General features: G+C 36.8%; 1 protein-coding gene and 1 long non-coding RNA gene across 2 annotated transcripts in view; one reads left to right on the top strand and one right to left on the bottom strand.

The window, feature by feature from the left end:
- TTN (titin) overlaps positions 1–16688 on the bottom strand; it is a 272956-nt gene that overhangs the window by 240374 nt on the left and 15894 nt on the right. The window contains exons 11-29 of the mRNA XM_026454265.1: positions 15974–16111; positions 15247–15384; positions 14629–14766; positions 11100–11402; positions 10873–10995; positions 9332–9613; positions 9010–9075; positions 8110–8368; positions 7844–7907; positions 7517–7732; positions 6454–6596; positions 5322–5527; positions 4551–4784; positions 4196–4440; positions 3012–3283; positions 2728–2892; positions 2457–2625; positions 664–2357; positions 234–515 (exon numbers count right to left, since the gene is read on the bottom strand). Coding sequence (XP_026310050.1) covers positions 234–515; positions 664–2357; positions 2457–2625; positions 2728–2892; positions 3012–3283; positions 4196–4440; positions 4551–4784; positions 5322–5527; positions 6454–6596; positions 7517–7732; positions 7844–7907; positions 8110–8368; positions 9010–9075; positions 9332–9613; positions 10873–10995; positions 11100–11402; positions 14629–14766; positions 15247–15384; positions 15974–16111 — 5137 coding nt within the window. The remainder of the gene's footprint in view (positions 1–233; positions 516–663; positions 2358–2456; positions 2626–2727; positions 2893–3011; positions 3284–4195; positions 4441–4550; positions 4785–5321; positions 5528–6453; positions 6597–7516; positions 7733–7843; positions 7908–8109; positions 8369–9009; positions 9076–9331; positions 9614–10872; positions 10996–11099; positions 11403–14628; positions 14767–15246; positions 15385–15973; positions 16112–16688) is intronic.
- On the top strand, positions 2234–5286 carry LOC111542780. The gene is made up of 2 exons (XR_002731658.1): positions 2234–4072; positions 5161–5286. It is a non-coding gene; the product is annotated as an uncharacterized LOC111542780 (long non-coding RNA).

Genomic DNA, 16688 nt, shown 5'->3' on the forward strand with positions numbered 1-16688 from the left:
TTAATAAAAATCTTAAAAGCTAAAAATCAAGATAATACTACTTAAAAAAATCCAAATGGTCAAATTGTTAACATTCTTAATTAGGAACATAAATTTATGATTCTGGCTATGAAACTTATAGCCAATTTCCAAATAATTGTTTTATGAAAGAAAAATTGCATAGCTAATTTGACCACATGCTAAAGGTGACTTTAGAACTTAGGTAAACAATGAAATCCGTCGTTGTTGAATACCTTCAACAATAAGTTTAGCAGTCGTTTTGATATTTTCATCTTCCACAAGCGCACAGCTGTAATCTTCAGCATCAGACATATCAATGGTCAGTATGGAGAGGAAGTGAACCTTTCTGTCAGAGTGCATCCTGTATTTATCTCCCTCATGAACCTCCATACCATCTTTATACCATTTCACTTTGACAAATGGTTCTGAAGTTTCACATTCAAAGGTTGCCATAGTGTCTTTTTCCTTAGCAACAACATCTTGTAATTCCTGTGTGAAAGTGATCAATTGCTTGGCTACAAGAAAAAGTTGAGGGGAAAAGGAGAGAGCACATTATATTAAATTCACAACCTGAGGAATGGGGAAAGAAAATAAAAGTAAACGCACTCATGGATATTCTTGAATACAAAGACAGGTCCATCAAAGGAAAGACATGCAAATTACCTTGGACAAGTAAGAATGCGTGACTGGAGGTTTCTCCAGCTATATTGATGGCTTTTACCATGATGCTGGCAGAGTCCTCAGCAGTCACATCTCTTATGACCAATTCACAAACATTGTCTTCGGGCCAGTACCAGTAGATCCGGTCAGACCGTTCAATTTTGACACCATTTTTGTACCATTCACATTCAGGGTCTGGTTTCCCCACGACTCTGACCCGGAAGTGTGCATCAGATCCTTGGCCCACTGTTTGGCTTTGGATTCTTTCGAAGATTTTTGGAGCTTCCATACTAGGACTTAGTTCAATCTTATCAGGTTTAAAAGTTGGAATCGTGATTTTGCCTTCTTCGGCAAGAGCTTTCTTTTCCTCTTCAGTTAACTCTTTGGTCCAGTGGAGAAGTTCATCTTTTGTCTTCCTGAGGAGTTCCTCATAGGATTCATCTTTCTTTCGAGACTTGAGCTCCACAGCGGTAATGGCTTCATAATAGCCCTCTTCTGTTCTGCGCTTGAATTTACTGCGCAGCTCTTCCGACTCTTCGGGCACTTTTTCATGGGTAATTCTTTCAGCCCTTTTCAACTTCACAACTTCTTTGGTTTCAGTGGTGTCAACAGGTCTATCCACTTTTTGTACTTCAAACTGAAGTTTTCCTGGTTCGTGTACGTGAAACTCGGGCCTTGGTTCAGGAGCTCTCCTAAGAACAGACCTAAAATCTTCCCTCTGTTGAATCTCAAGCTTCACTTTATGCTCTATCACACCTTCAGGATTTTCTGCGGTGACCTTCACTTCACCTGTGTCATATGATTTGCAGTCCACGATGTCCAGGTAATGGATACCATCATAGCGAACTCTGAACCTTTTGCTTTTGCGAATGAGCTGTCCATTGAGGTACCAGTTGACTTTGGGCTGAGGGTAGCCTGTTACCCTGCAGCGGAACCTTGCGGTCTCCCCTTCAAGTACTCTAACTGGCTCTGGGAACAAGACAATGTCTGGCTTTTGCTTTTCTTTCTGATCTGTTGTTACACCTGTAAGTGCACCTTCATGAGCCATTCTCTCTAATTCTTCAATTCTCTGTAAGCCTTTCCTCCCCTCAGGCAACTGGGATTCTTCCACAAGACTTTTCTCATCTTTAACAATAAGGGTAGCAGATGTATGATCTGTTCCATATTTGTTAGTGGCTCTGCAAGTAATGATACCACTGTCTCTAGAATATGCAACACCATAATCAAGGCTGCAGTACCCAAATTCATTGATCATACGGAGCCTGTTGGCTGCCTCAAGTGGCTTTCCATCATGGAGCCACTCCACCACCATCGTTGGGTCACCAATGGGTGTTAGCCTGCATTCAAAGTGGGCAGGTCCAAAGCGCTTAAGTCTTAAGGAGGTGAGTTTTTTCTTGAAGAATGGTTTCTGTTGTTTCTCTTTGTCATAGAGATCACCTTCTTCCCATTGCTCTTGACCATATCGCAAATGGAGGGGCTCCAGTTCTGGGGCTGCAATCTCCTTTGCTCTATATGTCCCCCTTGGGATGATTAACTTTCTCTCTGGTTCAGGCTCTGCAAACTCAACTTCAACATTTACTTTGCATCTTGTAGTGTCTCTGCCAGCTTTATTAATAGCAGTCGCAGTATACCAGGCAGAATCTTGGCTGACAGTGGAATCGATTTTAAGGGCAGCTTCTCCCTTGGTTCCTTCAATTCTATAAAAAGTTGGGGGAGGGAATCATCAATATAGTGGTATAGCTTCCCTGGTTATTGGATTTGTATAATGAGCTTAGCTTTATTATTTCCAAACTTACCTGATTTTGGGATATTTATGAGGCACAATGATGTCACTGTTTTTCAACCATACAATGTCAGGGTTGGGGTTACCCGTAGCTCTGACTTTCATTTCAAGTCGGGAACCTTCCTTTACATTGACATTTTTCAGTTTTTCTACAAACATTGGTTTTACCTGATGTTCCACAGCTGAAAGAGAAAGGTCATGATTTAGAGGGAGTAAGGCTGAAATACCTGTTTATAATCCAAGTGATAAGAAAATTCATTTATTTTTATTTTATCTCATTTTACCTTCCACAGTTAAAATCACTGAAATTGAAGATCTGCCTGCCCTGTTTTGGGCAACCACAGTCCATTCCCCAGAATCACTGGGTGTGGCAGGGACAATAATTAGTGATTGAGTACCATCTTCTTTAATGACCACTTTGTGGGTATAGTCATTGACAATTTGCTGGCCTGTGAAAATATGTTCAAAAGAAAGTAGATTTTAAAATAGTTTTTAAAAATTGTTAGACAGATACATAAGCTTGTTTTTGTGTTTTTATGATTCATGAGCAAAAACCTGTCATACTTACCATCATGAAACCAGAACGTCTCTGGCATAGGTCTACCAACAACCTTTAAGTCAAATCTGGCAGTTTGCCCTTCTAAACATTTGAAAGAAGCAGGTTTTAACACAAAGACTGGTTTATACAGTCTCTCAAGTTGTGACTCATCTGTCTCCTCCAGCCTACGTCCAGGGGACATTCTTGCAGGGGACATCCGTGCAGGAGACATCCTTGCAGGTGACATCCGTGCAGGAGACATGCGTATAGGAGACCTGCTCACTGAACGTGGAGAGAGAGATCTGCAAAACAAAGACAAACAATACTTTCATGAGGCATAAAGAAAACTCAGCAAAACAAACTTCATTTTGTCTTCTTCATTATTCATTATTCACGTTATTTTAGAATTTAGTTCTTGCATGTATTAGAAGGCACCTCCGACTCATTCAGATCTAAAATAGAATATATTATTGTTGCCCCCACAGCTATGTTTTTCCTATACTCTCAATTCTGGCTGGTAGTCATTCAGTACATCCAGGTACCCAGGTTCAAAAATCTTGGAATAATTCTCAGTACTGTCTTTTCCTTACCACTTGGATTTAATCAGTCACTAGACTTTTTGATTTAACTACCAAAACATCCTAATAAATGTTGGTTGGATAAGTAAACCAAATGAATACATTGATGGAAAAATAAAAATATATATATTTTTTATCTCAGAGGAGGAAAATATAGAAATCAATTTGGAAACAAAACAAAGCAAAACAAGACTCTATCTACACATTGCAGCCAGACTGACTTGGAGTTTGAATGCTGGCACCACCACTTACAGGCTGGATGAATTAAGGCAATTTTCATAGATTCCTAGGGCCTCAGTGTTCCTATTTCCAAACCAATAATAGTCATCTTTTTATTGCAGGGCTGCTGTATAAAATTTACATATGTAAAAATCAGGCGTCAAATAAGAGCTATTGTGATATTAGCTGTAGCACTAGGAAAATAAATAGTATGATACACTGATGAAAATTCTTTGCTCATCTTACATAGGGGCAAGAAATAAAAACTCTTGGCAATTGTTGGTGTTGCCACTGGTAAGTTTCTGTGCCATCTTAGCCCTCAATTTTCTTCTTACACAATAGCGATTTGCTACTAAGATATCCGATGTTTTGAAAACAATTTACATACTAAGTAACCCAAATTATTATAAGTCTTACCTGATTCTGCTCACTGGCTCTGGTGTGGGGATGTAGGTTGGAGCTCCAAGTGGTGCAGCAGGCTCCACATACAATTTCCCTGAGCAAATTGCATTTCCTTTAATATTGCTGGCAAATGCAGTGTAGATTCCTTCATCTTCTGGAAGAACAACAGGTATACGCAGACTAGCTCTGCCATCTTGTAGAAAGTCCATTTGGTATCTTTCTCCATGTTTGATGCGCTTGCCATCTTTGTACCAAGCAATCTGCAAAGAATACCATGCATGTATGAATAAAATTTACATCAAATAGTTATACTGTAACCAACTTGTATCTTTACTGTGGCAAAGAGGTATTATAAATGTTTATATTTTACCTTTGGTAATGGATATCCGGACATCTTGCAATGAAAAGTGACACCCATCCCCTCAAGAATTCTATAATTCTTGATTCTTAACTCAAATCCTGATTCAACAGCTTCAGATTCAGAAACGTCAACTGCCATCTTTTCTTCTCCATCTTCTTCAAGAAGTTCTTCTAATGTAGTCTTTATTATTCTATATTCAATTTCTTTAATAAGTCTCTCTTCAAAGGAAGAAATATGGAATTCCTATGCAAAAAAGATTATGGTCTGTTAAAATTACTTATCCTTACTGATGGAAATTATTTAAGGATGTGTATCTGAGCTAGATTGTTGAAGTTTTTAGCTGGGAGAAGAATCTAGAAGACTTTGGTTGGTTTGTTTTAATCTGCATTATGGTCATCTTTCCCACTGAATGCTGTGGCATCTTGGGTAGAAAAGTATTCCAAAAAAGCAGGAGTTAGAGTTGGGTTAGAGGTTACATTAGCTTATCATACAGATGAAGAGATCTTGGCATTAATGAACTTAGCTCTACTAATATTGGTCTTTTCCTTAATATATTATAAACCCTATTTCTAAAGCCACATTTATGGCATGTATGTAATCTCTATTTCTAAACTCACAGGTGCAACATACCATGAAGATTAAGGAAACTTAGCAGCAGTGAACTTTGACCTACTAATAGTTGTCTAATCCTGAGCTCATCTCTTGAAAATGAAAATATCAAACAAAAAAAGGAAAGTATAATTTATGAAATGGTTTGGTTGGTCATTATTTTATACTCACCTGATCTTCTACATACGTTCTGACCATTACGGTATCTTTGGCCATTTTCTTCCTAATTAAGGCTTGTTCTTTTTCATACTCTTTTTCATACTCAGAGTATGCAAATCCAGGGGCAGTTTCTCCAACTTTGGGTTCTTGAACAAATGCAGTCACTTGTGTCTGGTAAAGCATTTCTTGCTGGGACTTCATCAGTGACTCATAATCAGCTAAGAGTTAAGAACATAAGTTAATTTTTTAATGTTCTTACTAAAAACATTCATGCCACTATGCATTCAGGTAAACAGTACACTGGGGAAAGTTGATAACCAAAAGCCAAATTTTCCAAATATCTACTATTGACGTGCTCAATATTTTCTAGATGGAATTTGGAAACCAAACTTACACTAAAAAATCAAATCAGCCACTACAATTGTAGAAACAATTTTATATTAGCAGTCAGTTTTGGGGGGATCTACCATGGAGGTCTTCCTAATTTGCTTGTGGCTTTTAACAATTCATTTACCTTCCTGAATCTTGAGTGCTTTATTGGCTAAATGAAGATAATACTGTAATTTCCTCTAAGGGATACTGTGTAGATCAAATGAAACAGAGTGCGAACCAGTTCACTGTAAATGTGAACAGTCTAGCATGAAAGCTATTGCATTTGTTTTCAAGTTATAAACATTGAAAATCCTGATTTTCAGGTTTTCTTTAAAGTATCAGGAGCTCTAGCAACACTGAGCCTGGTAACAACCTGGTGCGTGCCTGGTAACAGCCTGGTGCATGCCGGACAACAACACAGCTACTGTCTCTTTGAGGCAGGGCACCTACTCTCCAGTTTGCCACTGTTTTCATTGCACTCACTGTTACCTGCCTGGGGCCTGGAAGGCAACTGGATTTAGAATCTGTGCATTTTCGGAGGTGGAAACAAACACATCAAACAGAAACTGTTGCTAGAACCTCAGAAGTTTAATGCCAGTATAGTTTTTGAGGCCATGTGGTCTAAAACATTTTCCATACAACTGAGGAAAAGACACTGGGACAAAGCACCAGAACCAGTAAATGGCAACAGGTTTTTTAGCAAACGGACAGCACTGCTATCTCCTTGTATTTCAGATCTTATCATGCACGTAGAAACTAGAGTTGCACTTACCTTCTTCAAGCAAGGAAGCAGATGCAGAAGTTTCTCCATGCTTATTACGAATAACAATAGTGTATTCTCCAGCATCATCAGCAAAAGTCATAGAAATTACTAGCTTGCATTCACCGGTTTGTTTGTCGTAACTCACTTTGTATCTTTAGGTAAATGTACAAAATTTAAAAATCAGTTATAAACAACCCTTCTGTGGGTAAAATAATTGGACTTATCTGTGAGTGGATCTGTGGTATAAAATTCAATGACCCTAAACATATGACTAAGCTCCACAATAGATTATAAGATTGCTGAAAAATGAGAAAAATGCAAGAACATGAGTAATTAGGGCCCAATAAGTTAAAATATTCATTTTAAAGAATATTTATTGCTAGAATCAGTCATGAAATTAAGTGATTTTCGGTGTTTACATTAGCACATGATCAGGTCACTTAAACAACAGGTATTTTCTCCTCATTTGTTATTTTGTTCATTATTTCATTCAGAGATCAAATGAATAATTAAAACAATAAATTCCTTTAAATATTTCAGTATTAACTCTCTGGTACATTATATTTATTATTATTAACGTATGGCACCTACATTTTTAGATTACCAGGTTGCTCTTTTTATCTTAAGTTGCAAAATATTCAGAGCTAAATTTTATATTGAATTGAAGAAAAATTAGTAGCATAGATTTTTTGTGCATAACTAGCTTTCTTCTTCATTACATGGCCCCTATTCTTCTATCTTTTAGTCACTTAGTTATTACATGTTTTTATTGAAAGTTGTCTCAAATATTTTCTGGAAGTGTGTATGTGTGAAAATCCATATTTTCTCTACTTTCACAACCTCAATGAATTAAACTATAATGTAAATAAATATATCTTCCACCCACTTTTGTCACATAGCTTTATTTCTTAGGAAGACTTTGCACAAAAAATGTAAAAATACCTCAAAACAAAGATGGCTCCACAATGAAAGAGCCTATGCTCAGGGTCGGTGGGGTAAGTAAATTCTACTCTAGGCTTCATGCACATATCATACAAGTCACAGAGAACTCTATATTCAGCCATCAAAATACCTGTATCCAGTGGTCAGAGGAACACCAGATTTTTTCCAGTACACATGGGGCTTTGGGTTGCCACCAACTTGGCATCCAAACACCACGCTCCCACCTTCCACCAGTTTCTGGACCACTGGTTTTGTAATAAAGTAAGGCGCAGCAGGTTCTCCAGGCCCTGCTTGTTCCTCTGTGATGCTAGTATCAGTCATAACCACATCTCTTGACTCAACAAAGCTGGAAAGAGAATTCCCCTCATATTAGTTTCTGAGTTGCAATTTGCCAATACTGACGGGGCTGAAAGTCAAAACTGTGCTTGAACAGCTACTAATTAGCAAAATGTTTTACCGTTTCTCTTCTGTGGTAAATTTCTCAGTCACGGCTGTGGTTTCCTTTTCAAATTCTTCTGACACTGAAAGAAGACAAAAGTTTCTCATTGAGATGAGATGTTTAGTGACCCTGCTTAGCACTGACAGTTAAATTGACCATATAATCTCCCCCCCAGTTCTAAAAAGGGACATCATTTCAAGGTGCGCAGAAACCGTATTGTGGAAAAGAATGTCAGATGAAAGTGATGGCATGTGCATTAGGACAGTGGGAGGGTGGCCACTAACCCTGCACAGCCAGATAGCAGGATGTGCTGACAGTTCCAGCCTCGTTAACAGCACTGCAGGTAAATCGCCCGCTGTCTTCCGCAAACGCTTCGCGAATCATAAGACGAGCGATTCCACTCTGGAAGGTTATCTGGAAGTCAATGGAACTTTCGATTTGGTAGTCTTCCCTGTACCATGTCACTGTTGGGGATGGGTATCCAGAGATGTGGCACTCCAAGGTAACAGATTCACCTTCTATGACTGTCACATTTTTTAAGCCCTGAAGAGAAAAGAAAAATAAATAATGATATGTGTGCATATTCATTAATCATTTCTGTTTTGTAACAAACGTGGAGTTTGAACTTACACATTTCAACTGCCACAAAATGGCCTTTTAATCAGGACTCCAGAAATAGTAGTAGAGAGACTAATATTTATATAATATACTAATATATTAGTAAAGAGCTGTAAGGTTCAATAGCAAATGCTACCTGTTCAACAAAGCTTTGCCATGGTATCACCAACTGAAATGAATCTCTCCCTCCCATGGATTCTCCCTCTGTTGTGGTGCTTATCCCCTTATATATTTTATTATGCTCGTTTATGTACATTTTCTCTGATGGCAAAGAAAATATTTCAAATAGGGATGGAGGGATGGATTTGTCTTTATGTCTCCACAGCTCCTGCAATAATGCCTTTTGCATATTAGAAGCACATTAAATCTTTTGAATCCATGAATGATGTACCCCATAGAATTTCCCTCTTCCTTGCCAATATGGTCAAATATGGTCTTAAAATGAGCATCTGTACGCTCACTAATGCCATTTTGTATTAATTTGAGAAACTGACCTTTGCAAACATGTATTAAAATGATTTGAGCAGATATGAATAGGGTCCAGCATAATCAACTTCTTTACTCACCGAGACCAAAGTTGGTGGAGTAACAGGAATTTCAACAGGTGCTGGTACTCTTGCTGTTTCTGTTACCTAGATTTTTACAAATTGTATTACAAAATGCTCATGAAATTAAGGGAAATCTCATAAACTCTTAGCTCATGCAACATTATAAAAATAATTTGAGAAAATGATCTCTGACCCATACTGTGCTCCATAAAAATCAAGTCTTAGCGTGGTAAAGGAGAAAGGCAAGACTCCGCTGGCTACTTTTCAGTACAAACTAGCCAACCACCTGGCCCTGCTCAATGGGAATGGACCAAGCAACAGTGGGTAACCAGTGACCAACCTTGGCTTCGCGCCCGTGCAATACTTCAAAGCGCTCTTCACGGACGGTGGCGCCAGTGATGCTCACCCCTACTTCCTTTTTCACCTCAACGCCAGCTTGACTCTTGTAAGTATCTGGCGTGTCAGCGAAGGGGAACTGTGGCGAGGGTGTGGGCTCTGCCCTTACTCTAGTCTCGCTGGGCTTCACAGTAGGAGCCTTCACCGATTTGGTGATCTTCTGAGCAGAAGATGTGGCTGACAACTCTTTTTGTAATGTGGCAATAGCACTGCCAGCTATTGATGCCTGCATGGAAACAGAGTCAGAAAATAAAGTCACTTAACCATTCTCTGATGGCTAACCCTCTCGGACTGAGTCTGAGCCTATTTCTATAAGGTCCGTTTTTTAATGTTCTCGTTATCACTCATTATCACACAGTTAATGAAAAGTCAGTTAGAGATAAGCCAATTATAAAGCTCCTTGTCATGCCTGTTAGTTTGTAACACAAATTTTAAATATCTTTTTTAAAGAGTTGTATTCAGAACTCCTTATTTTACAGCTTTTATCATAAAAGGACGGGGTCTTCTAAAGCTTAGTCATGAATTTTCACTTGACCATTCCGATGAATGCCACTTTTGAATATGCCACAGTGGGAGATTCAAAATTAAGAAATGATTGAAATTGTTGGTAAATTCCTAAGGACTACTTTGCAATAGTACATTTGAGTTTTAGCCACAAATCTATGTGAAAGGTGAACATGGAGACATTCAGACAAAATATTTGAAAGGTTTCCTTACTGCTTTTATTCTGCTGCAGTCTATGGTTATTTGTTTTGTAATTTGGGACTAAATCGAATACAGGCGTTATATGTAACTTACAGTTCTTTGAAACCATAGAAGGTTTGGGTTCTATTTCTTGGATATGTATGATAACAATAGTGATTAATATCAAGGATTTATTACATGCTGACAACTTGTTAAGGTTTTTATATGCTTTTCACTTGCATTTTACATGTATGTTTACTTTCTCCTGATGACAGAGGTTATAAGGGGGAAAATAGGGCACTAATCCAGAGCTATTTGATTCCACAATCCAACCCAACCACCATATAGTACCACCTCTCCATCTTGCTATATTAAGTATATAAATATATGAATCTCAATGTCTGTCTTTATTATTGAAACACATTCACAGTTAAATTACTCTGAAATGTCTCACAGCATAACTAAAACTATGCTGTGTAGTATACTACTTTCACAAAATCATTAGAACAACAGTAAAACAATTGAGTTTGAGCTGTCCCTGAAATGTGAACTAGAGAGAAGCCTGTGTGGATTTGTGTCTCCTCAGAGGTATAAGATAACCACTTGTGACTCTAGGCTCATTCTCCTGGGCAAGTTTCAGAAATCAAACCTTTAGGGCATCTGGGCCCACTGTGAATGCAAATATACACACACACATCACCAAAAAAAGCCTCCAGTGGCCTACTCCAAAGATGCTCTATTTCACAGGTTAGATACTTATTTCCTTTAAACATTTCTGTATCATGCTCTGTAACTTCTTACCTCATATACATGTTCTGTCTTAGGAACAGAAATTTTTGAAACAGTAAAGTGAGGGCTAGCTGTGCGGGGGCGTTTATCCACATGGACTAATCTTTCCGTTGTTAGATCTGTAGTTTTCTTGATCTGCATTGAAATGAAACTCAGTGATACCATTGATCACCAATGACCACAGCAGTGAGGCTTGCTTTACCATGAACAAGGTGAAAAATCAGCAGGTATAGACTCACCTGTGATGATATGTGCATTCCCATTTGATCAGTAGTTTTGATATGAGTCTCAGAAGGAGCCTGGATTACTACAGGCTTGACTTCTTTAGGGACAACGTGGGGTTCTGAGGCTGGACGTTGGGGAGGCTCAGCTACCTTTGCTGCGGAAATGCGTTCCTTATATCCGTACTCCAAAGTGGTCTGCTGAGCATAGGATTCTTCAAGACGCCCAGGCTCTCTGGGCTCTCTGGGCTCTCTGACTCGGGCTTGGTCTACTGCAGCAACAACTGTTGCTACAGCTTCAGCCTTTTTTCCAACATCCACCTGGAGACAAGGTTTCCAGAATTAACACACAGGAATATTGAGATGAGGCTGGAACATCTCCTAGGCATCAGGACAGGCAAATGGCTAAAGGCGTGATAGGTAGATGGCATCCACGTTATACAGCAGTGTTAATGTGTCTAGAAATGTATCTCAGAAACACTTTTAGGGACTATCTCATTGATTATCATATTGTACAGACATTGATTTAGATCCACTTTCTGTATACCTGCTTAATTATACTAGACACTAAATCACATAGACACAACGTAGGATAATCACAATATGAACATAAAATCATAAGGAGATTTTGAAATTTTGTAGTATTTTTCCAGGCAGAGAATCAATCAGCAATTGGAAAATCAGCATTTTGGAGCTGGTTCTCTTCACTGATTATTTTTATTATCTTGTTGACCATTTAGTCTGATGTTAATGCAATGACAGTGGTGATATAAGTGCACTCAAATACCATCATCATCTCATCCAGAAAAATCAGTAACTACAGAGTTATATGGTTGCATGCAAATCGGACATAACATGAAAGCTCATAAACACAGAGTGAGCATATGAATTTACTTATGATTCCCTAAGGGTAAGATTTGTTTAATCTATTAGAAAATACCTTTCTTAAAACATACAGATGACAAAGAGAACCCCGTGCAAATGAAAATATTGTGATTAAAATGAAAGTGTTATCATGTTTGGATTCAAGAGAACAACCTTTCACATTGATGTTTAATTTACTTTCATTATTATGGAGAGTTAAAGCGAAGAAGGAAACAAATATTATTTTCTCATTTCTGAGTCTGATGAACATAAATGGAAATACAATTTGCAGAGCGGTTTCTCTTCTAAGGAAGGCAAACTAGCTGATGCGGCTTAGATATTATAATTCTATGTGATACTTGGAAACAGCACACCGCAAAAATCACATAGCCATGTTCATCCAGTGCTTTTTAAAAGTAAGATTGGAAAATTTTGTTAGTGTTCAGTTTTCTATATCTGTGAATAGAATCTAGAATGCATCGGAAACATTCTTCAACTATGCTACCTGTATATCTTTAAAAATTGTTCTCTGAATTATTTAAGATATAAATGAGATTTTTCTGAGATGGAATTGGGTCTTTAGTGATCATGAGCTTTATCCAGGGCTTCCTTTTAGGAAGACACAAACAATCTCATCTGCCTCGAAGGACTGCAAATACCAGCTTCACTTTAGATTGCGTCATCTCAGAAAACAACATAAAAGATACATGAGGCTCAGGTGAGTTAAGTTTGTCCATTTATTTGTTTCTTTTTTAAAAAGTATATTGGCAATGAGCTGACTTTAATTGTATAGACGTTTTAAAATGTTAACATCTTTGACAGATAACACTAAATAAATATATATTATTTTGATTGTAGAGTGATCACATTTCCACCATATCTCATTTGAACCTTTTAGCCAGTCTGATATGAAGTAGTCAGGTTAAGTCTTAATTTTATTTTAACAATGATAAAAGAAACTGTCAAAGAAACTGTCATTTGACTAAATATCACACAACTGAAATATTTAAATTTTGTTCTTAATTTTAAACATACGGAAAAATCTTAATCATGGTAGAATATTTTAAATTGAGGAAGCATCTATCTGTTTTTTCCTTGAATTATTGTATATCAAATTTATATACACACACTTATTGGTGGACTACAAATGAGTACGCTGGCAACTGCTTTTATTTCTTAGTGGACTTTGACATCTCTCATATGTTTGTAACCTAGAGAAGCAGGAAGACAAATCGGACTAGAATATACCAGTTCATACCAAGTAAATGCTGAGAATAAATTTAGGAGACATAAAGAAGAGTATTATATGGTCTGACTTTTCATTACTAGAAATGCTCACTGTTCAACTGGAGGACGGACTGAATCTAATCATCTCTACAGTTTTATTGATCAGTCAAGCAATTAGATGGAACACTGGAAGCACAATTCATGAGGGATGAAAAGTTATGAGAGTTGATGATGAAATGGGATGAAACAATACTTTTCACCTCCATTGCATCAGTTTTCATCTCTTCTTGGAAAAGATGTATTTGTTCTTGTTTAACAGCAAATACTTCTCTAGTCGTTGGTGGTGTGGCTGATTCAGCAGATTTTGCAGTGGTAACTACTACTTTAGGTATAAACATTTTCTCGGCTTCCATCCTCAGCTATTTTTTAACAAAAATAAGACAGTGAATTCATGACAAAATTTGAATGAAAACAAAAATAAAAAGTTAATCACTCATGAAGTATGTTGCATAGTGGAATTTCTATAATTTACGAGACTTCTGTAAGGCTGATATGCCATTAAATGTTAGACTTGAGTAAAGGTTTAAAAAGTTTATCTTAAATCATGTCTTAGAAAAAAAAAAAAAGATGTAGAGTTAGAAAATGACATTGAGGGAAATACAAATAGGATTCAGGCCATCCTGCTAATGAAATGGGGAAACTTTAGTTGCTAATTTTCAAGTAGTATATTAGCAATAAAGAATACAATTAGGTAAATGGCTCATTTGGAGTAAATGATAGTCATGGGAAACAGTTTAATTCATGGATATTTCATAGCTACAAATAGATACAGTAATCTTTTCATGACTTATGTGTAATTGTTCTGTTTGGATACTTCCTTCTCTAGATTTTAATATGCATCTTGTTTAGCTTTAGTGGGAGCTGCTATAGCAGGCATTATAATTTTTTCAGCTTATCTTCTCCTGTGATATTCACAGGAGGGAAAAAAGATAAAGTTTCATACAAAGAAAATTATGGGTAATTTACTGAAATAAGTCCATACTCCATAACATAATATACTGAATTTATGACCCCTCAAAACACACATCTTCTTGACAGTGATTAAGAGTCATCATTTACTTATACAACTTCCGTGTTTTTAAAAAATGTTCATGGGCCTCTTAAAATTAGCCTGCATGCAATTTTAATCAACTTCTGGAAGATTCCCAGATGTTAAAAAATGTTGAAAATAATGGCAAAGAGATAAGTGGAGAAAGGGATATGTAGTAATATTAACAATAAATCTTTTTTAGTTTCCAATTATTTAATTGTCTAAAAAATAAATTCGGTTAATAGTGATTCATACGTAAGAAATTCAGAGATTTGATATTAATGTATTATAATAAGAAATTTCACATGATATGTGGTATTAATGTATTATAATAGGGGATTTCACACTTGGAACAACAGTAGTCACCTTTCCATGGGTAACTTGGGTTTGTTCTTGTCTAGTAGCCATAGTTTCTCTAGTTCTCAGTACTGTTTCTTGTTCTTTGGCTTTAGCAGTAGCAACTGCTATTGTAGACAAGGCAGTTTTCTCAGCTTCCTTTCTCATCTGATTATTACAGTAAAATCAAGATTTAAGTTGAACAGGGCTTCGAACACACATAGTATGACCCTTCCCCCTTCCTCATGGTGATGCAAGATGGTTATTCAAGGTTAAATACACAAGAGAAATTAACTTTCACCTGGAAATATCTACATATACTGACTGCGAATCACAAAACTTAGAAATGTTAGCTATTTAAAAACCTCTAGATGAGTCCCTATGTCGCTTTTTAAAAATTAAGCTAAAAAATGCTAATCTTCATGCAAAGAATAATGGTGAATAAAATGAATTATAAATGTTACCGAGGATGAAAATCAAATGTGCAGATAAAATTAATGATAATCAGTTGCATATTTACTGTTTTGTTTTTAGTTAGGGGTTTTAAAAGGCAAATACAGATTAATAATTCATACCACATTGTAGTTAATAGTTTGCTAGAAATTAGTTTAAAGATGAACTTTTCACAGCTCAAATATCTGTATTCACCTTTTCCTGAGTTATTTGAACTTGTTCTCTTTTGGTAGTAATGCCTTCTCTACTTCTTGATACTAAATCTTGTTCTTTGACTTTGGGTGTGGCAACTATGACTTTAGGTACAACTGTTTTCCTAGTTTCCTTCGTTATCTGATCACACACAAAAAGTAAGAAAATAGTCATTAAATTCCATAAGTCTTTAATAAAAGAAACATAAGTCAAAAAGAAAGGAGGCAAAATTTCTTCCTATTCAAGGAAATTTTAATTACACTAAAATATATCATTTGAGCTGCTTTAATCATCCATACTGTTTCACTAGCAAAAATATCTAAACAATAAGTCCAGTTTAAAAGAAAAAAAAATGTGATTAGCAATAAAAGACTAATGAGTGCTCTTTCGTATTTTTCACATTTTTAAAATTATAATCTATAAGACATTTCAATAGCACTGTAAATAGCACTTTTTTTGTATTATGAATTGACTTATTTACAGACATCTGCTTCAATAGGAAGATATTAAAGTGAATTATTATATTATATTAGTAACAAGCCAAAGAATGTCTGAAAGTTAGGAATGAATTGGCAGTGAAAGGTAGCTGTGTGGGGAAAGAAATTTTCTATTTGCATTATAAGAAGAGGTAAAAGTGAAGAAGTGATGATTAAGATCCATGATGGAAATGTAGGTGATTTACAAATGAAATGGTGCAAGAGTGACTTTCACATTGGCAGGAAGTCATCACCTTTTCATGACTTAGGTGCATTTGATCTTGTTGTGTAGCAGTTTCTTCTTGAGCTCCCAGGACTGTTTCTAGTTTTGTGGACTTTGCAGTGGCAACTACCACCATGGATGCAGCAGTTATCTCAGTTTCCTGTCTTATCTGATTTTTAGAGTAAAATAAAGATTTGAATTTCAAAAGATACAAAAGAAATGGCACGACATCCTTGAAACATTCAAGAAAATACAGAATGCTTAGTGGTGAAAGATAAAATGTCAGATTTCCATTTTAGGGGCCTACACTTGTGCTTAAGACATAGACTGCTTTCCTGAGGAATGGTCTTCTTTTCTGCCCACATGCTCCTTAGCAAATTGTCCTAGAACTGAAAATATCTCATCTTGAGATGTGTTGACATGTTAGCGAACCTGGTGGTTGGCTGCTGACAAGTGGCTGGAAAACTATAGGCCAGCTGAACTTGCCAGTCACCAGCATTGCAATGGCCATGGGGATTTCTATACCTTTGATTATGCCAAGTAGGGTTCTTGCTGCATTCAAAGTGTCTCACTCACAGTAAGGAGAGGGAAATTCTGTTAGCAGCCTCTGGTCAGTCTTTTTAAGTGTACAGGGTTCTCAACTGAACCTTTGAAGAAAGTAGCTCTAAGATCAGCAAAGAGCTTGAGTTCAAGGAGGATGAGCACAGGTGCCCTCTTCAACATGGAAGAATTCAAGATAAATGCCT

Source organism: Piliocolobus tephrosceles, chromosome 11, assembly GCF_002776525.5.
Source record: "Piliocolobus tephrosceles isolate RC106 chromosome 11, ASM277652v3, whole genome shotgun sequence".
Classification (NCBI taxonomy): domain Eukaryota; kingdom Metazoa; phylum Chordata; class Mammalia; order Primates; family Cercopithecidae; genus Piliocolobus; species Piliocolobus tephrosceles.